Source organism: Salvelinus alpinus, chromosome 33 (genome assembly GCF_045679555.1).
Source record: "Salvelinus alpinus chromosome 33, SLU_Salpinus.1, whole genome shotgun sequence".
NCBI lineage: Eukaryota > Metazoa > Chordata > Actinopteri > Salmoniformes > Salmonidae > Salvelinus > Salvelinus alpinus.
Window position 1 is genome coordinate 7,585,955 of NC_092118.1, and position 22,987 is coordinate 7,608,941.

General features: G+C 44.2%; 1 protein-coding gene across 15 annotated transcripts in view; it reads right to left on the reverse strand.

Annotated features, from left to right (window-relative positions):
- LOC139562906 (MAP kinase-activating death domain protein-like) overlaps positions 1-22,987 on the reverse strand; it is an 80,967-nt gene that overhangs the window by 39,054 nt on the left and 18,926 nt on the right. For 11 of the 15 annotated variants that reach the window (XM_071381061.1, XM_071381051.1, XM_071381049.1 and 8 more), the window contains exons 2-10: positions 19,502-19,717; positions 18,735-19,373; positions 15,860-16,163; positions 9,323-9,454; positions 8,751-8,864; positions 8,097-8,177; positions 5,501-5,557; positions 4,428-4,600; positions 2,294-2,529 (exon numbers count right to left, since the gene is read on the reverse strand). In XM_071381061.1, coding sequence (XP_071237162.1) covers positions 2,294-2,529; positions 4,428-4,600; positions 5,501-5,557; positions 8,097-8,177; positions 8,751-8,864; positions 9,323-9,454; positions 15,860-16,163; positions 18,735-19,373; positions 19,502-19,560 — 1,795 coding nt within the window. In that variant the 5' untranslated portion in view covers positions 19,561-19,717. The remainder of the gene's footprint in view (positions 1-2,293; positions 2,530-4,427; positions 4,601-5,500; positions 5,558-8,096; positions 8,178-8,750; positions 8,865-9,322; positions 9,455-15,859; positions 16,164-18,734; positions 19,374-19,501; positions 19,718-22,987) is intronic. The other 4 variants (XM_071381063.1, XM_071381062.1, XM_071381056.1 and 1 more) reach the window with 1 other exon arrangement.

Sequence of the window (22,987 nt, forward strand, 5' to 3'; positions counted from 1 at the left end):
TTATTTGCCACATGCGCCGAATACAACAAGTGTAGACTTTACCGTGAAATGCTTACTTACAAGCCCTTAACCAACCGTCCAGTTCAAGAACAAGAAAATATTTACCAAGTAGGCTAAAAAATAAAAAGTAATAATAAAAAGTAACACAATAAGAATAGCGAGGCTATATACAGGGTGGCGTCAGTGTGCAGGGGTACAGGCTGGTTGAGGTAATCTGTACATGTAGGTGGTGGTGAAGTGACTATGCATAGGTAATAAACAAACAGCAAGTAGCAGCAGTGTACAAAAGGGAGGGGGGGGTCAATGTAAATTGTCCGGTGGCGATTTTTATGAATTGTTCAGCAGTCTAATGGCTTGGGGTGGAAGTTGTTGAGGAGTCTTTGTCCTAGACGTGGCGCTCCGGTACTGCTTGTCGTGCGGCAGCAGAGAAAACAGTCTATAACTAAACCTTTTGAGGATCTGGGGACCCATGCCAAATCTTTTCAGTCTCCTGAGAGGGAAAAGGTTTTGTGGTGCCTTCTTCACAACTGTCTTGGTGTGTTTGCACCATGATAGTTCGTTGGTGATGTGGACACCAAGGAACGTGAAACTCTCGACCCGCTCCACTTCAGTCCCGATGTTAATGGGGGCCTGTTCGGCCTGCCTTTTCCTGTTGTCCACCATCAGCTCCTTTGTCTTGCTCACATTGAGGTAGAGGTCGTTGTCCTGGCACCACACTGCCAGTTCTCTGACCTCCTCCCTATAGGCCGTCTCATCATTGTCGGTGATCCGGCCTACCACTGTTGTGTCGTCAGTAAACTTAATGATGGTGTTGGAGTCGTGTTTGGCCACGCAGTCGTGGGTGAACAGGGAATACAGGACGGGACTAAGTACACACCCCTGAGGGGCCCCAGTGTTAAGGATCAGCGTAGCAGACGTATTGTTGCCTACTCTTACCACCTGGGGGCGGCCCGTCAGGAAGTCCAGGAACCAGTTGCAGAGGGAGGTGTTTAGTCCCAGAGTCCTTAGCTTAGTGATGAGCTTCGTGGGCACTATGGTGTTGAACGCTGAGCTGTAGTCGATGAACAGCATTCTCACATAGGTGTTCCTTTTGTCCAGGTGAGAAAGAGCAGTGTGGAGTGCGATTGAGATTGCGTCATCTGTTGATCTGTTGGGGCGGTATGCGAATTATATTGGGTCTAGGGTGTCCGGGAGGATGCTGTTGAAGTGAGCCATAACCAGCCTTTCAAAGCATTTCATGGCTACCAACGTGAGTGCCACGGGGCGGTAAACAATTAGGCAGGTTACCTTTGCTTCTCAGGGCACAGGGACTATGGTGGTCTGCTTGAAACATGTAGGTATTACAGACTCTGTCAGGGAGAGGTTGATAATGTCAGTGAAGACACTTGACATTTGGTCCGCGCATGCTTTGAGTACACGCCCTGGTAATCCGTCTGGCCCAGCGGCTTTGTGAATGTTGACCTGTTTAAAGGTTTTGTTCACATCGGCTACCGAGAGCGTTATCACACAGTCATCCAGAACAGCTGGTGCTCTCGTGCATGCTTCAGTGTTGCTTGCCTCGAAGCGAGCATAAAAGGGCATTTAACTCGTCTGGTAGGCTCGCGTCACTGGGCAGCTCGCGTCTGGGTTTCCCTTTGTAGTCCGTAATAGTTTTCAAGCCCTGCCACATCCGACAAGCGTCAGAGCCGTTGTAGTAGGATTCAATCTTAATCCTGTATTGACGCTTCGCTTGTTTGATGGTTCGTCTGAGGGCATAGCGGGATTTCTTATAAGCGTCCGGATTGTTCTCCCGCTCCTTGAAAGCAGCAGCTCTAGCCTTTAGCGCGATGCGGATGTTGCCTGCAATCAATGGCTTCTGGTTGGGATATGTTTGTACAGTCACTGTGGGGACGACGTCATTGATGCACTTATTGATGAAGCCGATGACTGAGGCGGGTGTATTCCTCAATGCCATTGGATGAATCCCGGAACATATTCCAGTCTGTGCTAGCAAAACTGTCCTTTAGTGTAGCATCCGCGTCATCTGTGAAGCGCAGAGCCAGAGCTCTAACTTCATATATAGCGTGTTACTGTACAGCCACTAACATTCCAATTTAGACAACTAGTGCACAAATCTGCAATTTTCAACTCGTATACGGGTATGAGTGTAAAGGGCTACACTTCACTTCACACTATAAATATCCAAGCTAGCACAGTATGGTTCGGGTCAGCTCTAAACACAAACACACCAATTGTCAGTCAGTGCATGGTATATGCAGTACAGCAGGCGTGTAGGCTAGGGTAAGGGACTTACTGTTGTGGATCCTCTGAAAGGCCAGGTTGGTGGGGTTGAGGGCCCACTCGCCATAGTACTCCACGGCCTGGGTGTGCGACAGCTTCTCAGCGAAGCCTGAGCGTCGGGGCCGTGAGGCCAGGAAGGACGTGGCCTGGAATGCCACCACAGGCCGGGGGAAGAGGCGCAGCGTACGTGTGTGCATCTGGAAACCCTGGAGCACATTGGGGGAGTTGAAGAACCGCACCATGGCAACCCTGTTGGAGAAAGAAGGAAAGGTGAGTGTGTTAACACTTCAATGAGTCAAATTTAATTAAATTCAAAAAGCTTTCTTGTTTATCAAGTTTACATACGAGAGACACGCGTCTTTGATATGAGGCTCAAATTAAACACATTGTTTCACATGACATTATGACTTTCAGAACGACACATTCAAGGGTTTTTCTTTATTTTTACTATATTGTAGAATAATAATGAAGACATCAAAACTTTGAAATAACACATATGGAACAAACAAAAAAAGTGTTAAACAAATCAAAATATACACTACTGTTCAAAAGTTTGGGGTCACTTAGAAATGTCAACAGTGAAGAGGTGACTCCGGGATGCTGGCCTTCCAGGCAGATTTCCTCTGTCCAGTGTTTGTTCTTTTGCCCATCTTCATCTTTTCTTTTTATTGGCCAGTCTTATATATGGCTTTTTCTTTGCAACTCTTCCTAGAAGGCCAGCATCCCGGAGTCACCTCTTCACTGTTGACGTTGAGACTGGTTTTGCGGGTACTATTTAATGAAGCTGCCAGTTGAGGACCTGTGAAGCGTCTGTTTATCAAACTAGACACTCTAATGTACTTGTCCTCTTGCTCAGTTGTGCACCGGGGCCTCCCACTCCTCGTTCTATTCTGGTTAGAGCCAGTTTGAGCTGTTTGGTGTAGGGAGTAGTACACCGTGTTGTACAAGATCTTCAGAATTGTTTAACACTTTTTTGGTTACTACATGATTCCATATGTGTTATTTCATAGTTTTGATGTCTTCACTATTATTCTACAATGTAGAAAATAGTCAAAATAAAAACCCTTGAATGAGTAGGTGTTCTAAAACTTTTGACCGGTAGTGTATAGAACATTGATACAACAGTAGCTAGGATAGGGAGAAGTCTGTCTATAATAAAGCGCTGCTCTGCATTCTTAACAGCGCCATCAGCAAGGCAGGTCCTACAGGCCCTAGTTTTGTCGCACCTGGACTACCGTTCAGTTGTGGTCAGGTGCCACAAAGAGGGATTTAGGAAAATTGCATTTGGCTCAGAACAGGGCAGGTCGGCTGGCCCTTGGATGCACTCAGAGAGCTAACATTAATAATATGCATGTCAATCTCTCCTGTCTCAAAGTGGAGCAGAGATTGACTTCATCACTACTTGTATTTATGAGAAGTATTGACATGTTGAATGCACTGTTTGTTTGAACTACTGGCACACAACCCATGCATACCCCACAAGACATGCCACCAGAGGTCTCTTCACAGTCCCCAAGTCCAGAACAGACTATAGGAGACGACCAGTACTACATAGAGCCATGACTACATGGAACTCTATTCCACATCAAGTAACTCATGCAGTATATCAAGTAACTCCAGGAGTAAAATTAGATTTTACTGCACCTTATGGAACAGCGGGGACTGTGAATCAACATACACATGCATACAAACACACGATAACATACACACTATACACACATGTACATGGTGTTATAGATATGTGGTAGTAGAGTAGAGGCCTGAGGGCACACAATGTTGTGAAATCGGTTATGAATGTATTGTAAAGTTTTGATGATGTATAACTGCCTTCATTTTGCTGGACCCCCATTAACTGCCTTGGCAGGATCCATAATAAATACAATACAAATACAAATATACACTTCAGAATTTAAAAACGTCAAGTGGGAACAGGGGTCAATCCATAAATTGTGCATATGTAAATAGCCGTTCATATCTATTAACTATCTACAATATTCAGGAACTAAATCAAATGGAGTAGTGTCTAGGTCCTGACTGGATTATTCTGCTAGGCTCAAAGTTCAAATTGAACCAACCTCACAAATTGCCTTGCATGGATAATATGAGATATACTTAAAAAGGGACAGAGAAACTTTGTCAAGCCTTGCCTGGTGGCCACATCCACAGAGTCCACGTCGTTGCCGTAGATGAGGGGGTTGAACTCGGTGGAGGAGGGCGACGCCTTGTTCTGGCCGGGGGGGAGCAGGGGTAACTCCTGGCCCTCCTGGAACTTCTCCAGGTTCAGAATGGGCTGGGTGTTGAGACTCATGCTGGCCAGGGCCTGGAGCGGGTAGAGGTGAGGAAGGTTTTAATCAACACACTGTCGTGATGATGAGGGGTCACTCGGCCCCACTAGGGGGCACTCACACCTCAGGCATCAGCTGAAGGGTAGTGCAACAGAATGGTCTCACTAGGACCAGTGTGGAACTGTCTGTTTGAGGTTCAAAATGGTGCAAGAGAGTAGTACAGGGTTTGAGACCTCAAAATTTGATACAAATAAGTTACAACTTATCATTTATTTGTTTATGTATTGTGCTGCTTTATTATTTTTTTTGTCTGTATGATGTAAGTTATCATTTGAGAATAAATCATCGATAAAACACAAGGACTAAGCTAGGAGGACTCACAATGTGATTATGTTATAAGCTAACAGGTGAGAGTGTGGGCTAAAATGAGGAAGCCCGTTTCCCCAGCAAATTAATCCGAAGAGTGCATATTTCTGCAGATGCCTGAAATGGGAGCGTCACTTCGGGAAAGGTCGGCGGAAGAAGTAACAGCAGAGGGAATTCACTAGCACTCTGGGATTGCTGCAGACTCATTCAGGGTTTTGCACGATGTTAGCACAGTGGATCGTTTGATGGCCAGGTTCAGTCCTGGACGCAACCTATGTGTTACAGCAAAGATCTGCATATCCACTGTGTTTGCTTACAAGAACACCCACTGATGACAAGATAGATGTGCATACATTCAGGCATGCTCAAGCCAAAACTAAGCAGCCAGTGGTGGGTCTTACGAAATATCTCTCTATGCCGCCAGTCTGTTACAACAGCTCAACAATAGTGTACGACACTTGAGAAAACTGAAATAATAACAAGCAACAACAAAAAATATTTAAGTTTGGTTAGGAAGAATATCCGTGCAAGGAGCATGGGCACATTCCGCAGAAGGAGAAATTAGGAACCTTATTGTCAGAGGAGAAGATCTGCTTTTGGGTGATCACGGTCAACCTAACCAGACACTAGGGAAGGGGAGGAGGGGGACAAGAGAGATGCCAGGAAGAGGATCACATGAAAAGGCTGAGCTGACCAATTGCTTAGCAGAATTGAAACCACACATGACAAAAAGGGTCAAGATAGGAGGCTGTGTGGTCCAATTCCCTTTAAAAATGGATTCCTTTCCTCATCTCCTCTCAATCCTGACTACTAAACAGCTGAAAGGACGGGATGCTTGAAAGCGACGTCGGAACCTTGACTAGCCAATAAGTGGGCTAGTGGGGAGATGGAGATGCCTCCTTGTTGCTTTCACATACAGCCCTTTCAGCTAAGTGGTTGCAAAAGAAGGGAGAACAGGAAAGGGGCAGTTTTAGAGAACTGGGACATAGCCAGAGAACAAGAGAGAAAGAATGATGTAGAGAAGTAGAGCGAGAGAGAGAGAGAGAAGAGGTGCAAGAGAGGAAGAGAACAAACCATGACAGAGACAAGTGAGAGAGACACAAACAAACATGAGTGCGACAAAACAACACACAAAAAGGAACAGTAGTTCACCACACCACACCCAACACAAGTTAGCCACTGAAGACTAAAGAGCCTATCGATGGTTACCAACTGGGAGGATAACCAGTGGCAACGATGGAGAGGTGACACTGAGACACAGAAGGGAGCAGATCTCTTGACAATAATTGCTTTTTGTTTACACTGTCCATACACTCCCCCCAACTCAAATTCTCCCATCCCGTAACCTGTGAGATTCTGACATACACTAGGTGTACAAAACATTACAAAACACCTGCTCTTTCCATGACATATACTGACCAGGTGAATCCAGGTGAAAGCTATGATCCATTATTGATGTCACTTGTTAAATCCACTTCAAATCAGTGTAGATGAAGTGGAGGAGACAGGTTAAAGATTGATTTCTAAGCCGTGAGAGAATTGAGACATGGATTGCGTATGTGTGCTATTCAGAGAGTGAATGGCAAGATAAAAGATTTAAGTGCCTTTGAACGGGGTATGGTAGTAGGTGCCAGGCGCACAGGTTTGAGTGTGTCAAGAACTGCAACGCTGCTGGGTTTTTCAAGAATGGTCCACCACCCAAAAGACATCTAGCCACCTTAACAACTGTGGGAAGCAGTGGAGTGGCCCAGCATCCCTGTGGAACGCTTCATACATTGTAGAGTCCATGCCCCGATCAATTGAGGCTGTTCTGAGGGCAAAAGGGGATGCTATTCAATATTAGGAAGGTGTAACTAATGTTTTGTACACTCAGTGTATACTAACCCATTCTCTGTGTGGGACTGCAAAGACCTACCAGCTACCACTTGTTTGTTACTGTTTTGAGGACTGCTGAGGACTGCTTTAACCCTTAAAACAATAGAACCTATGAAAACTCGCCTTTACCCATATTTTGTCACTCAAATGGCTTGTTACCACAACAGATTTTTGGCTCTGCCAACACACAGGTCTATCTTAATCAATCGCACACACACTCTGTGATAGGGCCAAGTGTATCACACACAAATAACAACACTGGTTCTGATTCAAAGCATATCAACAAACTATGATATGCAGGGATTTTCAACATGATGAGGTATGATTGGGGATTCAAATTGGGCTTACTGGGATTGGATGTTAAAAAACAACCGCTGAATAACATTTGATGACGAGTTGAGACGCATTTTAAAATGGCGATGAGAAATTGTGCCTAGAATGTTTAAACGTGACATTTGTTCATATGGCGGATTTATGTTTTGTTGTTCTTTTCGTGTAACTTCTCCTCATAAAGCATCTTGTGCTTAATATGCACTTTCAAATCAAATAAACTCAAAACTTAGATGATGACAATGTCGGGTAGGAATAGTTAAACGGCAACATGTACTAACGATAGCTTGATGTCAAGATGGAGGGTGGGGGCAACTAGATGTCCGCTGATAATTCAAGGTGCTTTTAGTTACAATGCTAAGCTGTGACGTGGTACTAGAGTGGACGGTTTGATTGGCATTTCACAACACGCGTAAGAGAGGTTTGTGAATCAGAACCAGCTTGTAATCAACGTATTGTTATTTGAGGTTCTGGGCTTAGGAGGATTTGGTTAGTTCTACTGCTACAGCTGTTACTAAGGCCCCAGAGAGTAAGACCTAGTAGCTGCTTTTACCTCCAAGAGCTAGCGCATGCAAAGAAGAGAGAGAGAGAGACAGAAAAAAAACAAGGGAACAAAACACTTGTCGTCGTTAGGACATTACAATGCTTAACTCCACAATGCTCCCACGCTATATGCATAGTTAGTACATACAACACGGTAAGAGAACAGGGACACCCGTGTGCCTGGCGCTTTTCATCAAACCTCTCTTCAAACATATCTAAAGCTGAAAGAAGAGAAGGTGATGACTTGAAAACAAAGAGTTCATATAACACATACGGTAATATCGCTGTTTTAAAATAAATAAAAATGTAATAAATCCATACAAGAGGTAGAAATAAACGGAGTTAACGGTTGGCAGTGCTTAATGAACGACCACTGAAAATAGCGCTATCGGGTATGTTGCGACAGGCTATATTTACCTGTTTCAGGTGTTTCTTGAGTTCTGTGGATTCCGGCTCGGGAAGAGGGGGTAGGTGCTCTGCATTGGTGGGTGCTTTGACCTGTGGAGCAACAGAGCATGCTCAAACTGTCAAATGTTAGCAAAACAACCATGTACACTACACACATACGAGGGTACACAAATACCCCTTCAAATGATGAAAGCATACATCAGTCACCTATTACCTACTAAGTAGTAGATGAGAGGGAAGGAATTTGCCCCTAGAAAGACAGACTGGGATGTGGGTGTGTGTTTTAGCACTGAAAACACTGATGCTCTCTCTGTCTCAGAGAGGGAGGACTTAGGTCTGAAATGAGGATGACAAGAGCAAGGCTTTTCCCTCCTGCATCAAGTCGATATTTAGCCTAACACAATATCTGTCACAATGAGAGAACTGAACCCCAAAAGGGATTTAGCAGTGAAAATAAAGACATCTCAAGCAAGTGTCTAGAATCTTGCCTCCCAATCAGAGATAATGCTGTATGGGACTCAAATGGAGTAGGGAACAGCATAGATCTGCGAAGAAACAGCATAGATCTGCGAAGGAACAGCATAGATCTGCCAAAGAATAGCATAGATCTGCAGAGAACGTTTGCGGGGACGCTGAAGCGCACCTCCATTTTGGGGCACTTACCTTGTTACAGTCCAGGTCCACGAGCCACACATCGTCGGGCATTTTGAAATCGGATTTGTAGAGGAAGAAGCTGGCAGGCACACCTATGATGTAAGGGGTGGGGGCGAGGAGAAGCTACAAAAGGAGAGAGAAAGGACATTGCATGATGTCACGATCAGACAAAATCAAACCAGCACACAAGCAAGAATAGCTCCAATAGGAGGAGCCTCCTAAACTAAAGCTAGTGGGCTAGAACTCCACTAGGCATGGATTCAAATCCCAGGTAAAACACCCAACATAATACAGGGACGAATCTCTTATTCAACAACTACAATCACAAATGTCCTGACAAAAAAAAGCAATGGATGATAAAACTGACAAAATGAATCAAATAAAATAGTGAAACTTTCAAAGGCAATCAATTACGGCGCAGGAATTCCTTAACTTTTTTCAAACATTGTGTGTGGAAGTGCATCCCTTTAAAAAAAAAATCCATCCACAACATCTGGTTCCAGCTATTAAAAAGCCCTCTATTTGTTCTCCTAATAGTACTACAACTACCAGTGCTGCAGTCATTGGTTTGATTGACGTACCTGTTCAGCGGAGGCCATGCAGGTGGGCAGTAAGGGAATGACAGGGAACATGTACTCCAGGGGGTAGATCATGGCTACAAACGCCATGACACTCATGGTCAGGGCATTGTAGTCCCGCGACTGGAGGACCACCTGGAAGACACAAAACAAACTATTTGATGTGCATTTAAACATCTCAATTGTAAATGTACAATAAATACTTCAGAAGACTGTTGGGCATAGGTGACCACATGCTGTTTATTCCATACAAGATCAATTCAATTACATTCAATGACTACCACCCGAGAAAGTATCTTCATTTTTCTCCCAATGAGTTGTATTCCTTCACAATAAGAGATGTAGCATTGACTAGTTGTGTGGTTGTTTCAACAGCCACACAGATCAAAATCTGCTGTTTTCACTCTACAAACAGTGGCGTGTTTAAGCTTGAACAGCGAAAGGAGGTCCTTCAAGGTTAACCTGACATATTGTTCTTACAGTAAATGGGAAGGGGGTAGAGCGTAGTCACTGCAGGTGTTCAGACAGTGAAACAAGGGGACTGAATAAGGGAGCGTGACGATTACAGTGGTGACTTCAACCCAAGGAGGGTTCCAGCAGTGACTGTATGAGTGGGTGGGTTAAGAACGGAGAATGGATGAGAGTTGGGTTTAAAAGCAGTTTACAACACAGGATGTTAGCTTAGGAGCAAAGAGTAGTATACTATATATCCCTCAAACTCAACTCTGGACCTCAAAGCCAGTTCCACTGCTTTGTTCCCCATTGTTCCTCTCTAAGCAGGCACTGTTTAGACCTGGGACATCAGGTGTGTGCAATTAATTATCAGGTAGAACAGAAAAAACAGCAGGTTCCGGACCTCGTAGGGCAAGAGTTGAATACCCCTGCTACCTATAAAATGAGTGTATGTGTAGTGTGGGACTTGGTCTTTAATAATCCAGTGAGATTGTGAACTAAATGTTTGAGTAGGCCCTTTTATTCAATATCAAGAGTTGGATATATACTAGGGGTGAGAATGTTTAAACGTTAAAAAGATATTAGGCTTCTTTCTTAACGTTAAGGATCCCAACGGAAAAACAATGTTTATTTTATTTGTTCTACAAAATTAAAATCACAGTGCAGCTGGCTCGCCTGCTATTTCTCTTTCACTAATGGTGCAAGTGTGTGTTCAGCCTTCAGTCTGTTGCGTGTAGAATATCCTAGCCTATTCATTGGTGATAGGCCCTGCTTTACTGAAGTTGCAAGACATTACAAGCCAGGAAATTGCGAAATACAGCATTCCAGTGAGATACAGCTTTGATTGCTGGTAGCCCTAGTGCACGGTTCTGACAGTCTGCCTGGTAACCGACCTTCCTATACTGTGCCTCTCTCCGTCCCTCGCTAGCTAGCTATGAAAGAAGCGAGTGTTAATATTCTCGAAAGTAAGCCACCTAATCAGTCTCCTTCGTTCCAAGAATACTGGATTTTTGGAGTCGATTCCTAGATGAAAATGTGTTTTCTTTCTACTAAATGTCATGGTAAGTCACGGTATTTAGCAAACTGTAAAGTACTTTTTTGGAGAGAGTGGTTTGTGGGCAGGCAGCAGGCAGGCTTTTTTTGATTGACACCTCTAGTCACCTAGTGATGGACCTTAGTCAAACTTCAAAAGAAGCATTACTTTACAGATTTTCTTTACATTTTATTTCACCAGATAGGCCAGTTGAGAACCAGTTCTCATTTACAACTGCGACTTGGCCAAGATAAAACAAAGCAGCGCGACAAAAACAACACAGAGTTACAAATGGGATAAACAAACGTACAGTCAATAACACAATAGAAAAATCTGTATACAGTGTGTGCAAATTAAGTAAGGAGGAAAGGCAATAAATAGGCCATAGTGGCAAAGGAATAACAATTTAGCAATTAACACTGGAGTGATAGATGTGCAGATGGGATGTGCAAGTAGAAATACTGGTGCAAAATAGCAGAAAAACTAAAACAAATATGGGGATGAGGTAGGTAGTTGGTTGGATGGGCTATTTACAGATGGGCTGTGTACAGCTGCAGCAAATGGTAAGCTGCTCTGACAGCTAGTGAGGGAGATAAGTCTCCAGGTTCAGTGATTTTTGCAATTCGTTCCCGTCATTGGCAGCAGAGAACTGGAAGGAAAGGGGGCCAAAGTAGGTGTTGGCTTTGGGGATGACCAGTAAAATATACCTGCTGGAGCGTGTGCTACGGGTGGGTGTTGCTATGGTGACCAGTGAGCTGAGATAAGGCGGAGCTTTACCTAGCAAAGTCTTATAGATGACCTGGAGCCAGTGGGTTTGACGACGAATATGTAGCGAGAACCAGCCAACGAGAGCATACAGGTCGCAGTGGTGGGTAGTATATGGGGCTTTGGTGACAAAAAGGATGGCACTGTGATAGACTGCATCCAATTTGCTGAGTAGAGTGTTGAAGGCTATTTTGTAAATGACATCGCCAAAGTCAAGGATCAGTAGGTGTCAGTTTTACGAGGATATGTTTGGCAGCATGAGTGAAGGAGGCTTTGTTGCGAAATAGGTAGCCGGTTCTAGATTTAATTTTGGATTGGAGATGCTTAATATGAGTCTGGAAGGAGAGTTTACAGTCTAACCAGACACCTAGGTATTTGTAGTTGTCCACATATTCTAAGTCAGAACCGTCCAGAGTAGTGATGCTAGGCGGGCGGGCAGGTGCGGGCAGCGATCGGTTGAAGAGCATGCATTTAGTTTTACTTGCATTTAAGAGCAGTTGGAGGCCACGGAAGGAGTGTTGTATGGCACTGAAGCTCGTTTGAAGGTTTGTTAACACAGTATCCAAAGAAGGGCCAGAAGTATACAGAATGGTGTCGTCTGCGTAGAGGAGGATCAAAGAATCACCCGCAGCAAGAGCGACATCATTGATATATACAGAGAAGAGAGTCGGCCCGAGAATTAAACCCTGTGGCATCCCCATAGAGACTGCCAAAGGTCTGGACAACAGGCCCTCTGATTTGACACACTGAACTCTATCTGAGAAGTAGTTAGTGAACCAGGCGAGGCAGTCATTAGTGAAACCAAGGCTGTTGAGTCTGCCGATAAGAACACGGTGATTGACAAGAGTTGAAAGCCTTGGCAAGGTCGATGAAGACGGCTGCACAGTACTGTTTTCTATCGATGGCGGTTAAAGTAAAATGCCCGTTCAGTGGCGCTTCGAAATTACTTTCTCAGATTGAACAGAAAACAATATTCCCATTTTTGCGTCATAGGTTAACCCTTACCAAACAGGATCTTTAGTTTGGCTTAAAAAGCCTCTCAACCAATCACAATGCTTGTTCACATGCATTTCATTATCCTTGTCAGATAAGCTAGGATACTAGATCTGTTGCACAGTATAGGCGTACAGGAGGAGGCCAAATAGTAATTTTCTATTACAATATTTTTTATAAAGATAGGCATTATATTGTAAGATTTTAGGAGTAACTCTGGTAGGCCAAAAACATTCTACCTCACCTCAAGTTCAACTGTCAAGGGTTAGTTGGATTATAGGTGCGCACTGCCTTCTTATCATAGGCCTGCAGGCTAATAGCCACACCAAACCTTCACAAAAGTTTCTAAACTCCATTAATGTAATACTGTATCAAAAGTAAGTCACTCAAACTTTTATATGGAAAATACGAGCAGGATATTATTATTGCAGCAAACACAGCATTAGTTGGAATTGAATTTGGCCAAAGAAAATTACACCGAATGAAACAAATCTCATAAAAGTTTTGAACAGCCTGCACTAGGCTACCTGGGGCGGCAGGTAGCCTAGTGGTCAGAGCGTTGGACTTGTAACCGAAAGGTTGCAAAATCGAATCACCGAGCTGACAAGGTAAAAAATCTGTCGTTCTGCCCCTTAATAAAACAAGGCAGTAAACCCACTGTTCCTAGGCCGTCATTGAAAATAAGAATTTGTTCTTAACCGACTTGCCTAGTTAAATAAAGGTCAAAAAATAAAAAAGGCCAATGCCTACCGTACCCAACAAATGACAGCAATAGGCCAATGCTATTAATTTAACAATAGGCCTACTTTGAACCCATCGTAAACTAAATCCGGAGCACACAATTAAAAAGGCAGATTGAAATTAATTTAACCAACAAAAATGTCTCAACAGAATTAAACAAAACACATTTAGCATTTTTAAAGAACTAGTTTAGATGAATAAATATGCATTACAATAACAATGATATACAGTAATGATAAAGTATTATAAATACGAGAAATTTAATTACATTTAAAAAAAATTGCATCCTACCTGAATAGCGAGTTGCACAGTAGCTTGGATTTGGCCGCGCCAAAGTTCTTCCCATAATTGTCTACTACAATATTGAAACTATAGGCATAATCTCTATTACTTCAAAGAAAAATTACTATCTTCGCAATCAAAAGTAGCCCAAGGCTCCTTTCTCACTATTTCTCTCTCCTCAGTAGCACGCACTTAAGGCAACACGCAAGGAGTGAGAATGGTGCTGATGGTGAAATCAGGATGTACGATGTGCAATTCCGGACAATTTGACCGGCTACAATTGTATTTATTGGCTTCTAATTAATTTGAACGGAAACCTGCGGTAGATATAACTTAATCGCCCGGCCCTAGCGGTCATACATATGTAATCAGACTATTATTCCGCATTGTGGATTGAAGTAGAATTTTATGATTTTAAAAAAATGGCAATTTAAACGCTACGCAAAATTGTCCGTTGTTCACAACCCTAACATATAAACTCAGCAAAAAAAGAAACGTCCCTTTTTCAGGACCCTGTCTTTCAAAGATAATTGTAAAAATCCAAAATAACTTCACAGATCTTCATTGTAAAGGGTTTAAACACTGTTTCCCATGCTTGTTCAATGAACCATAAACAATTAATGAACATGCACCTGTGAAACGGTCGTTAAGACACTAACAGCTTACAGACGGTAGGCAATTAAGGTCACAGTTATGAAAACTTAGGACACTAAAGAGGCTTTTCTACTGACTCAAGAAAAACACCAAAAGAAAGATGCCCAGGATACCTGCTCATCTGCGTGAACGTGCCTTAGGCATGCTGCAAGGAGGCATGAGGACTGCAGATGTGGCCAGGGCAATAAATTGCAATGTCTGTACTGTGAGACGCTTAAGACAGCGCTACAGGGAGACGTGGCAGACCACGTGTAACAACACCTGCTCAGGACCGGTACATCCAAACCTGGATGGCAAAAACAACTGCCCGAGGTACACCAGGAACGCACACTCTCTCCATCCGTGCTCAGACTGTCCGCAATAGGCTGAGAGGCTGGACAGAGCTTGTAGGCCTGTTGTAAGGCAGGTCCTCACCAGCAACAATGTCGCCTATGGGCACAAACCCACCGTCACTGGATCAGACAGGACTGGCAAAAAGTGCTCTTCACTGATGAGTCGCGGTTTTGTCTCACCAGGGGTGATGGCCGGATTTGCATTTATCGTTGAAGGAATAAGCGTTACACCGAGGCCTGTACTCTGGAGCGGGATCGATTTGGAGGTGGAGGGTCCGTCATGGTCTGGGGCGGTGTGTCAGAGCATCATCGGACTGAGCTTGTTGTCATTGCTGGCAATCTCAACGCTGTGCGTTACAGGGAAGACATCCGCCTCCCTCATGTGATACCCTTCCTGCAGGCTCATCCTGACATGACCCTCCAGCATGACAATGCCACCAGCCATACTGCTCGTTGTGTGCGAGATTTCCTGCAAGACACTGCAACAATGTCAGTGTTCTGCCAAGAGCCTGGATCTGAATCCTATTGAGCACATCTGGGACCTGATGGATTGGAGGGTGAGGGCTAGGGCCATTCCCCCCCAGAAATGTCCAGGAACTTGCAGACAATGTGCAGACAATGAGGAGGAGATGCACTGCAGTACTTAATGCAGCTGGTGGCCACACCAGATACTGATTGTTACTTTTGATTTTGACCCATCCCCCTTTGTTCAGGCAAACATTATTCAATTTCTGTTAGTCACATGTCTGTGGAACTTGTTCAGTTTATGTCTCGGTTGTTGAATCTTGTTATGTTCATACAAATATTTACACATATTAAGTTTGCTGAAAATAAACGCAGTTGACAGTGAGAGGACTTTTTTTGTTGTTGCTGAGTTTAGCTGTTGATGCCAGGGACACACACACACAACAGCACTCATTCCACTGACACACCTAGGAGGCAAATGGGTTGATTTGTGACTGAGCAATAGCCTTATTTAAGGCAGAGGCCGTGCTCGACAGTATCAAAAGCTTGATGTATCATGGGTTAATTGTGACTGACTGATAAACAAATAATATTGAGTAGTTATTTATGATGCAAGGTGATTTGTAGATCAGTCAGTCTCGACTTGCCTTTAAAGTCGGCTGAAATTTCGAACGCACCCAGAGTTGTTTGAGAACATAAATTCTCCTGAGTCGCTGATCACCGACTGCACCAACTGACTGATTTGCAAATCATTTTGCATCCTAAATAACTACTCAGTTCTCAGGGTAAACTCCATTTAAAACGTCAGCCCTTTCCCCTAACCTTGTGCTCCAGCAGGATGCAGCTGAGCACCATGAGGCAGGCGTCCACACCCAGCAACTCCAGGGGCAGGTGCAGGGGGAAGTCCACCATGGAGAAGCGAGAGTTGTCGGGCAGGGCGAAGGTGAGTGCCGGCTGCATCTCGTGGGGCAGCACCTCCACATCTACGCGCCGTTGGCCCGCCACGGGCACCGGGGAGCGCAGGAGGCGGTAGACCCAGGACTCGATCTCCCGCAGGTCAGCCAGCAGCTGGCTGCCCTTCTCCTCCACCAACAGGGCCCCCGTGAACACGCGCCACATGGTGTCCCTGATGGCAGAATGACAAGTCAGTCAACAAACTGACAGTTTAGATACACATGTAGAGGCCTCTGTTACATGCAGAGGGAAATGGTGTCCCTGACAGGAGACAGTCAACAAATCATATTACAATCATACTTCTCAACAGGTGATAAAAGCATATCCTGCGAGATAATCCACCCAATCAAACCGTACCGCAACACCACCTGTCCACATACATTATTCTAATATTAAGTGAGTGCTACATCATCAAAGCCTTTTAACTACATTTACACAGACAAAACAGCCTTCCCTCTGCATTCTACTGTACGTTGTCAATGTGTAATAAGCAAACAAGACGCCGATATGAGCCGCCGATATGTCGACAGCCCTCCACTCTGAACTTACACACCTGTACACACAACGTGGCGGCATCGAACCCTCTTTGCAATTGCCTGGCGTCTGTTGGCTAGGGAGGGAGATTAATCATTAGCTCGTCAGAGCTCGCCCCGGGCCGCCGCCCACTGCAGCTGCTCCCTGAAGGCAGTCAGAGACCTCAATCTGTCAGGCGAGCGCTGTGTGTGAATGTGTGTGCGCACGTCATAGACTTCAGGGAGTGTGTAAGTGTGACTGTGTGCGTGTTTGTCTGTGCGCCTGTGTGACTATGTGTGTGTGTGTGCGCCGCAGCAGCCCGCAACGCAGTAGACCCTCACAGTGTTATGTAAGGCAGCACGGCTAGGGCTCTAAAGTGTGAGCAATTTGGACGCATATACGACTAAATATTTTGCTGTACGACCTGGGGTTTTATTTTGGGAGCACCAGCGCGACTAAAAGAAAATCACAAATAAATAAATGTCTAACAGTATTTCACCGCAACACTTCTCTACACTGCTCAAATAAGACTGCCTCCTGCATCTGCTTGCTTCCAGTTCCCGAACCACACACACACACCAAGCTCCACAGCCGTTTTTTCTCTCTCAGCATGGTGTCAATTCATACACTCCACACTCCAAAACAAGAACGATGGCGCTTTCCAGGCTGTTTCTAAATATGAAACTACATGTCTTCTCTATTATACGATTACTTTGTGTATCTTGCCCTCTGCAAAACCCAAGTTAGTCTAAGGAAGCTGGCAATAATGCTAATGCTGATCGCTAACTAGCTAGCTAAAATGCCATTTAGCTAAAAGCTCATGCTAGGGCAAAGCAAACATTAGCTTTCATACAGGTTGTTACCAGTGGTGGTGTAGATCAGCATGTTGTTTGTGCAACGGCATGTTCTGAATCAGATAGCCTATTCTAAAATCTTTGTCCAAATGCAGCATCTAGTTAAATGTGATTAGGGTCCCCTGGGAAACACTGACCAACACGTTGGTTCCCACCCTGTCATAACTCCTAGCTGGCTTTTTAATTTGTTGTCATGCCAAACAACACCAACCATGGAATCATATAAATACTATTCAAAATTCTAACAGTTCACCCAAGTGTTTTGAACTATATCGCAAGTCAAATTACAAGATTCGGTTGAAAAATCACAATATTTTTTCCCCCCATATTATCGTGCGGCCCTAGTACCAACCTGGTAACTTTACCAGTATATGCAAACATTTGGTTGCACAGAAAGAAAGAAAAGGTGATATATTTTTCAGGAGCTGTGCTTCAAAAGTAAGTAGGATTTATATAGGCCCAATGCAGGCTATATCTGAATCAATTTACAAATCTATTTTTCTGGTGCTCCTAAGATTGATGACTTTTTGAAGTTAGGAGCACAAGTGCTACCATTTTTTTTATTTTTTATCCCTGGGTCTCTCTCTCGGTCTTCGTCACCGTGCTATACACAGACCAGGGACAATGTCACGACAGTGGGTGAGGTCTTCATTAACCCGAAGCAGAAGCATCTTTACAGCTCTATCTGTGCTTTACTCCCCTCTGCTTCTGATTTTCATGAAGCTGAGCTACAATTGTTACTGGAGGGACAATTGTTACTATTGTCTGGGCAGACAATATTGTGGTGTTGATCGTTACATATCTCTAAGAAAACATAATAGAACTCGCAAAAATAATAAACATTATTGCATGTAAAACTAAATGCTTTGCATTGGAATGTCTCAATATCCTGTGTGCGTAAAGATGCATGCACACAATGTTCACGGATCTTCATCAATTGCCTTGCATGAACACCAGCTGACAGCAGCATGATAGGCCGTGTGTGTGTGTGTGTGTCTTCGAGAGCAGGGGAACCACACATTTCCTGCAACATTTGTTAGGAGACCCCACAATAGGGGATAAGGCAAGGCCCTGCTGACTCACTGATGACACTACCACAAGTTTCTCACTGTCCAGTGTCCATTTCACTTCCAAGAATTGAATCCTCCGGCATTTCAGACCACAGTGTTGTTTTAAAATAGAATGAGTGGGGCAATTCTATCTTGTCCATTAAATATCATGAGCGTGGTTAGTACTGCGGTTGGAAGTGTTCTGGCCTGGGTAGTTTTAGGATAGTTTTAGCAACGTTGTGAATTTACTCAACTAAATCTCCTGAAAGAAATGGAAACCAGGGGGCTCCATCGTTTGATAAGCCTGGCACTATGCATAGGTCTCACCTCTGAGTTGCGCGGGCCAGGCCGGCACGCTGGGTCAACCTGTGGCTGCAGCAGTCCACCATTCTCTTAAGGATGTACAGGCACTCCCTAAAGGTGGAGAAAAAGGGGTAGTGGCTGATCATGCACAGCGAGGTCAGCGTGCTGTCGCGGTTCCGACTGACCATCTTGGCCGTGCTGCGTTTGTGCCGAGGGGACCTGCCGGTATTTGGCTCGCCACCGGGTGGTCCCGGCTCCGTGCCTGGCACAGGTGTGGTTGTTGTGTCAGCACTGGCAGGTGTCGGCAACGTGGAGGCAGTGGTGCAGCCACCGCTGCCATCGGAACCCTCGCTGGTCGCTTCCGCTGTCTGCGCCGCCGTTCCACCGCTACCCGCCTTGTCACGGCGGTGCCCCCCTCGCTGGAAGGAGCGGTAGAAGTTGACGCAGATACCATAGCGCGTGATGCCCGAGTCTTTGTCAGTGAGTGCGAAGACGAAGGAGGCGTCGTCTCGCAGGCTGACCCGGCGCTGCCGGATGCTCTGGCATCCCTCAGGCTGACAGAAGAAGACCACGTCCGGGGACAGAGGGAAGTCTGGGTGGTCCTCCAGGGGGTAGCGACGGAGGAGCTGGGGGGTCTGGGATCCGCTGTCAGTGCTGGGCTGCCTGCAAGGTAGCATGGAGGGAGAATGGGCATTAGAAACAGTCTTGAATTTAAAAAAACAAAGGCCTAAAGATATAATGTGAGGTAGTAGAAATCAGTTATCTCCCAACCAACCCTATGAAGTCCTCACCTGGCTCCGACCACCACCAGGTAGTCCAGAAGACGGGGGCACATTTTCTTTTTCTCCATCTTTGATTGATGTCTTTAAGTCATGGCAACACAGACATTTTTCACCTCTCTGGTCAGTCAGCAGCTGTTCAATCACGAAGAGGCAGGGCTAGGTGTGGGAGGAGCATGCAGGACGTTAGTTGTCATTGTGGACACCTGAGAAAAGAAATGGGGAAACCTGCAAAACAAGAAAATGTAGTATGTTACGGTTATCAGCTTTATTCCTTCACTAAAGCCTTGTTCACACTGGTAGTTTGAAGTGACTCTCAACCTATTTTTTGGCACATCCAATTCAAATATTTCGTTTTTCCTGCAGTCTGAACAGCCAAAAAGCACATGGAATGGGATATTTCAAGCCACATACAAATCTGAGTCCTGGCCATGCGATTTATTTGCCCTCAAGTGTTTTTTAGATCGTTATTTGGCATATTTTGTTGCTTTCTAGCTACTCTGTTGACAGTTTGACAAGAACATGTGGTAGCTAACTTGCTTGTTAATTGCTAACAAAAAAAATTGTGAATGTGCTAGAAAGCTGAACAGCTACCTAGCTAGGTAGTTGAATGCTGTGGTTAGCCAAAAAGGACTCGTTTTGAAAGTTAGCTTAGCTTGCTACATCACTTCTGAGTGATAGGAAGCACAATCACCACCACCAGTCAACCTACAACACTGCACACACCCGTCGTTACTATGACAACTAGCACAGCCACGTCAGCAAATGACTGAGGTCTGAATACACACAAATGCAATTTGATCACTTGTAACTTACTGTTTGAACAGGCAGCATTCCAAAACGGATTTGAAAAACAAAACTGATTTGAGCATTAAGGCCTGCAGTGTGAACAAGGCTAAAGTAGCAAGGGTAATTGTAAATGTTTTGAATGGAAATCTATTGCCTAAAACTGACGGTAAATTGAAAAATCAGCTAACCACACAAGGCTTATTTGTTTAACCATTTGTTTGTCATTCAAGCTCGTCTAGCTAATACTGCTATGACAACTTGAACACGTCTGTTAAAAATGACTAATTTGAGGTAGCGTGTGCCATGTAGTTTCACAGACTCTACAGAAAAGAGAGTTCCCACCCCACCTCAGCAGTGCGGACAATTACCATTGGTAATATGTCGCCCCCGGGCAAATATCTTAAGAATCTATGATCAGTTGTCTCTTTTTTGTAACCAACTTTTTAGTTAGTTAGCCTTTATGCATCATTACGATTACACTTTTAGTTTTGTTTGGGGCTGATGAAAAAGCAGCCAGTTTGTACAAATGGTTCTCTATTCTATGCGAGTCCTTTTGAACCAGGTGTGTTTCTTGGAGCATTGCTATATCAACATGGTTTCTTGCTAGGATATCAGTTTCTTGCTAGGATAGCTTTTAATCACGGCAAGGCGACTGGAAACATGACCGAATACAAATAGTGTAGCTATTCCCTCCGCAAAGCAAACAAACAAGCAAAGCGTCAGTATAGAGACAAAGTAGAGTCAGAATTCAACAGCTCAAACACGAGACGTATGAGGCAGGGTCTACAGACAATCATGGATTACAAAAGAAAAACCAGCCCCGTCGCGGACATCGACGTCTCGCTCCCAGACAAATTAAACAACTTCTTTGCTCCAACTCAATAATCAAGTTTACAGACGACACTACAGTGGTAGGCTTGATTACCAACAACGACGAGACGGCCTACAGGGAGGTGGTGAGGGCCCTCGGGAGTGTGGTGTCAGGAAAATAACCTCTCACTGAACGTCAACAAAACAAAGGAGATACAAATACCACCACTATTGTAAACATGTTTTTGTCGATTCAGCTGCTCGATCCTTTGGGAAGAATAAACTTGGTTTAAGCTTTCATAGTGTCCGTCAAGTTCTTACTCTGATAATTAGAACCTAGCACCACTTTTGCAGCTTCAAAATGACCAAACAAATATATTTTCATAATAAGCGAGACATAAGGTAATAGAGGAACACTTGGCATCCAGTTTTTGTAGTAACTAATGTGTAGTAACTGATTATTACAATAGCAAAATGGTTGTTAAAGGCCTTTGGAAGTTGCTTTATAATGCAACTTCCAGTGTGATTATGGCCTGCTGGAGGTCATTTTGCAGGGCTCTGGCAGTGCTCCTCCTTGAACAAAGGCGGAGGTAGCGGTCCTTCTGCTGGGTTGTTGCCCTCCTCCACGTCTCCTGATGTACTGGCCTGTCTCCTGGTAGCGCCTCCATGCTCTGGACACTACGCTGACAGACACAGCAAACCTTCTTGCCACAGCTCGCATTGATGTGCCATCCTGGATGAGCTGCACTACCTGAGCCACTTGTGTGGGTTGTAGACTCCGTCTCATGCTACCACTAGAGTGAAAGCACCGCCAGCATTCAAAAGTGACCAAAACATCAGCCAGGAAGCATAGGAACTGAGAAGTGGTCTGTGGTCACCACCTGCAGAACCACTCCTTTATTGGGGGTGTCTTGCAAATTGCCTATAATTTCCACCTTTTGTCTATTCCATTTGCACAACAGCATGTGAAAATTATTGTCAATCAGTGTTGCTTCCTAAGTGGACAGTTTGATTTCACAGAAGTGTGATTGACTTGGAGTTACATTGTGTTGTTTAAGTGTTCCCTTTATTTTTTTGAGCAGTGGTATATATATATATATATATATATATATACACACACACACACACACAGTTGAAGTCGGAAGTTTACATACACTTAAGTTGGAGTCATTAAAACTCATTTTTCAACCACTCCACAAATTTCTTGTTAACAAACTATACTTTTGGCAAGTCAGTTAGGACATCTACTTTGTGCATGACACAAGTCATTTTTCCAACAATTGTTTATAAACAGATTATTTCACTTATAATTCACTGTATCACAATTCCAGTGGGTCAGAAGTTTACATACACTAAGTTGACTGTGCCTTTAAACAGCTTGGAAAAATCCAGAAAATTATGCCATGGCTTTAGAAGCTTCAGATAGGCTAATTGACATCATTTGAGTCAATTGGAGGTGTATTTCAAAGCCTACCTTCAAACTCAGTGCTTCTTTGCTTGACATCATGGGGGAAAAAAGAAAATAAATCAGCCAATTGTAGACCTGTACAAACAATAGTACACAAGTATAAACACCATGGGACCAAGCAGCCGTCATACCGCTCAGGAAGGCGACGCGTTCTGTCTCCTAGAGATTAACATACATTGGTGCGAAAAGTTTAAATCAATCCCAGAACAACAGCAAAGGACCTTGTGAAGATGCTGGAGGAAACAGGTACAAAAGTATCTATATCCACAGTAAAACTAATCCTATAGTGACATAACCTGAAAGGCCGCTCAGCAAGGAAGAAGCCACTGCTCCAAAACCGCCATAAAAGAGCCAGACTACGGTTTGCAACTGCACATGAGGACAAAGATTGTACTTTTGAGAAATTTCCTCTGGTCTGATGAAAATGGAAC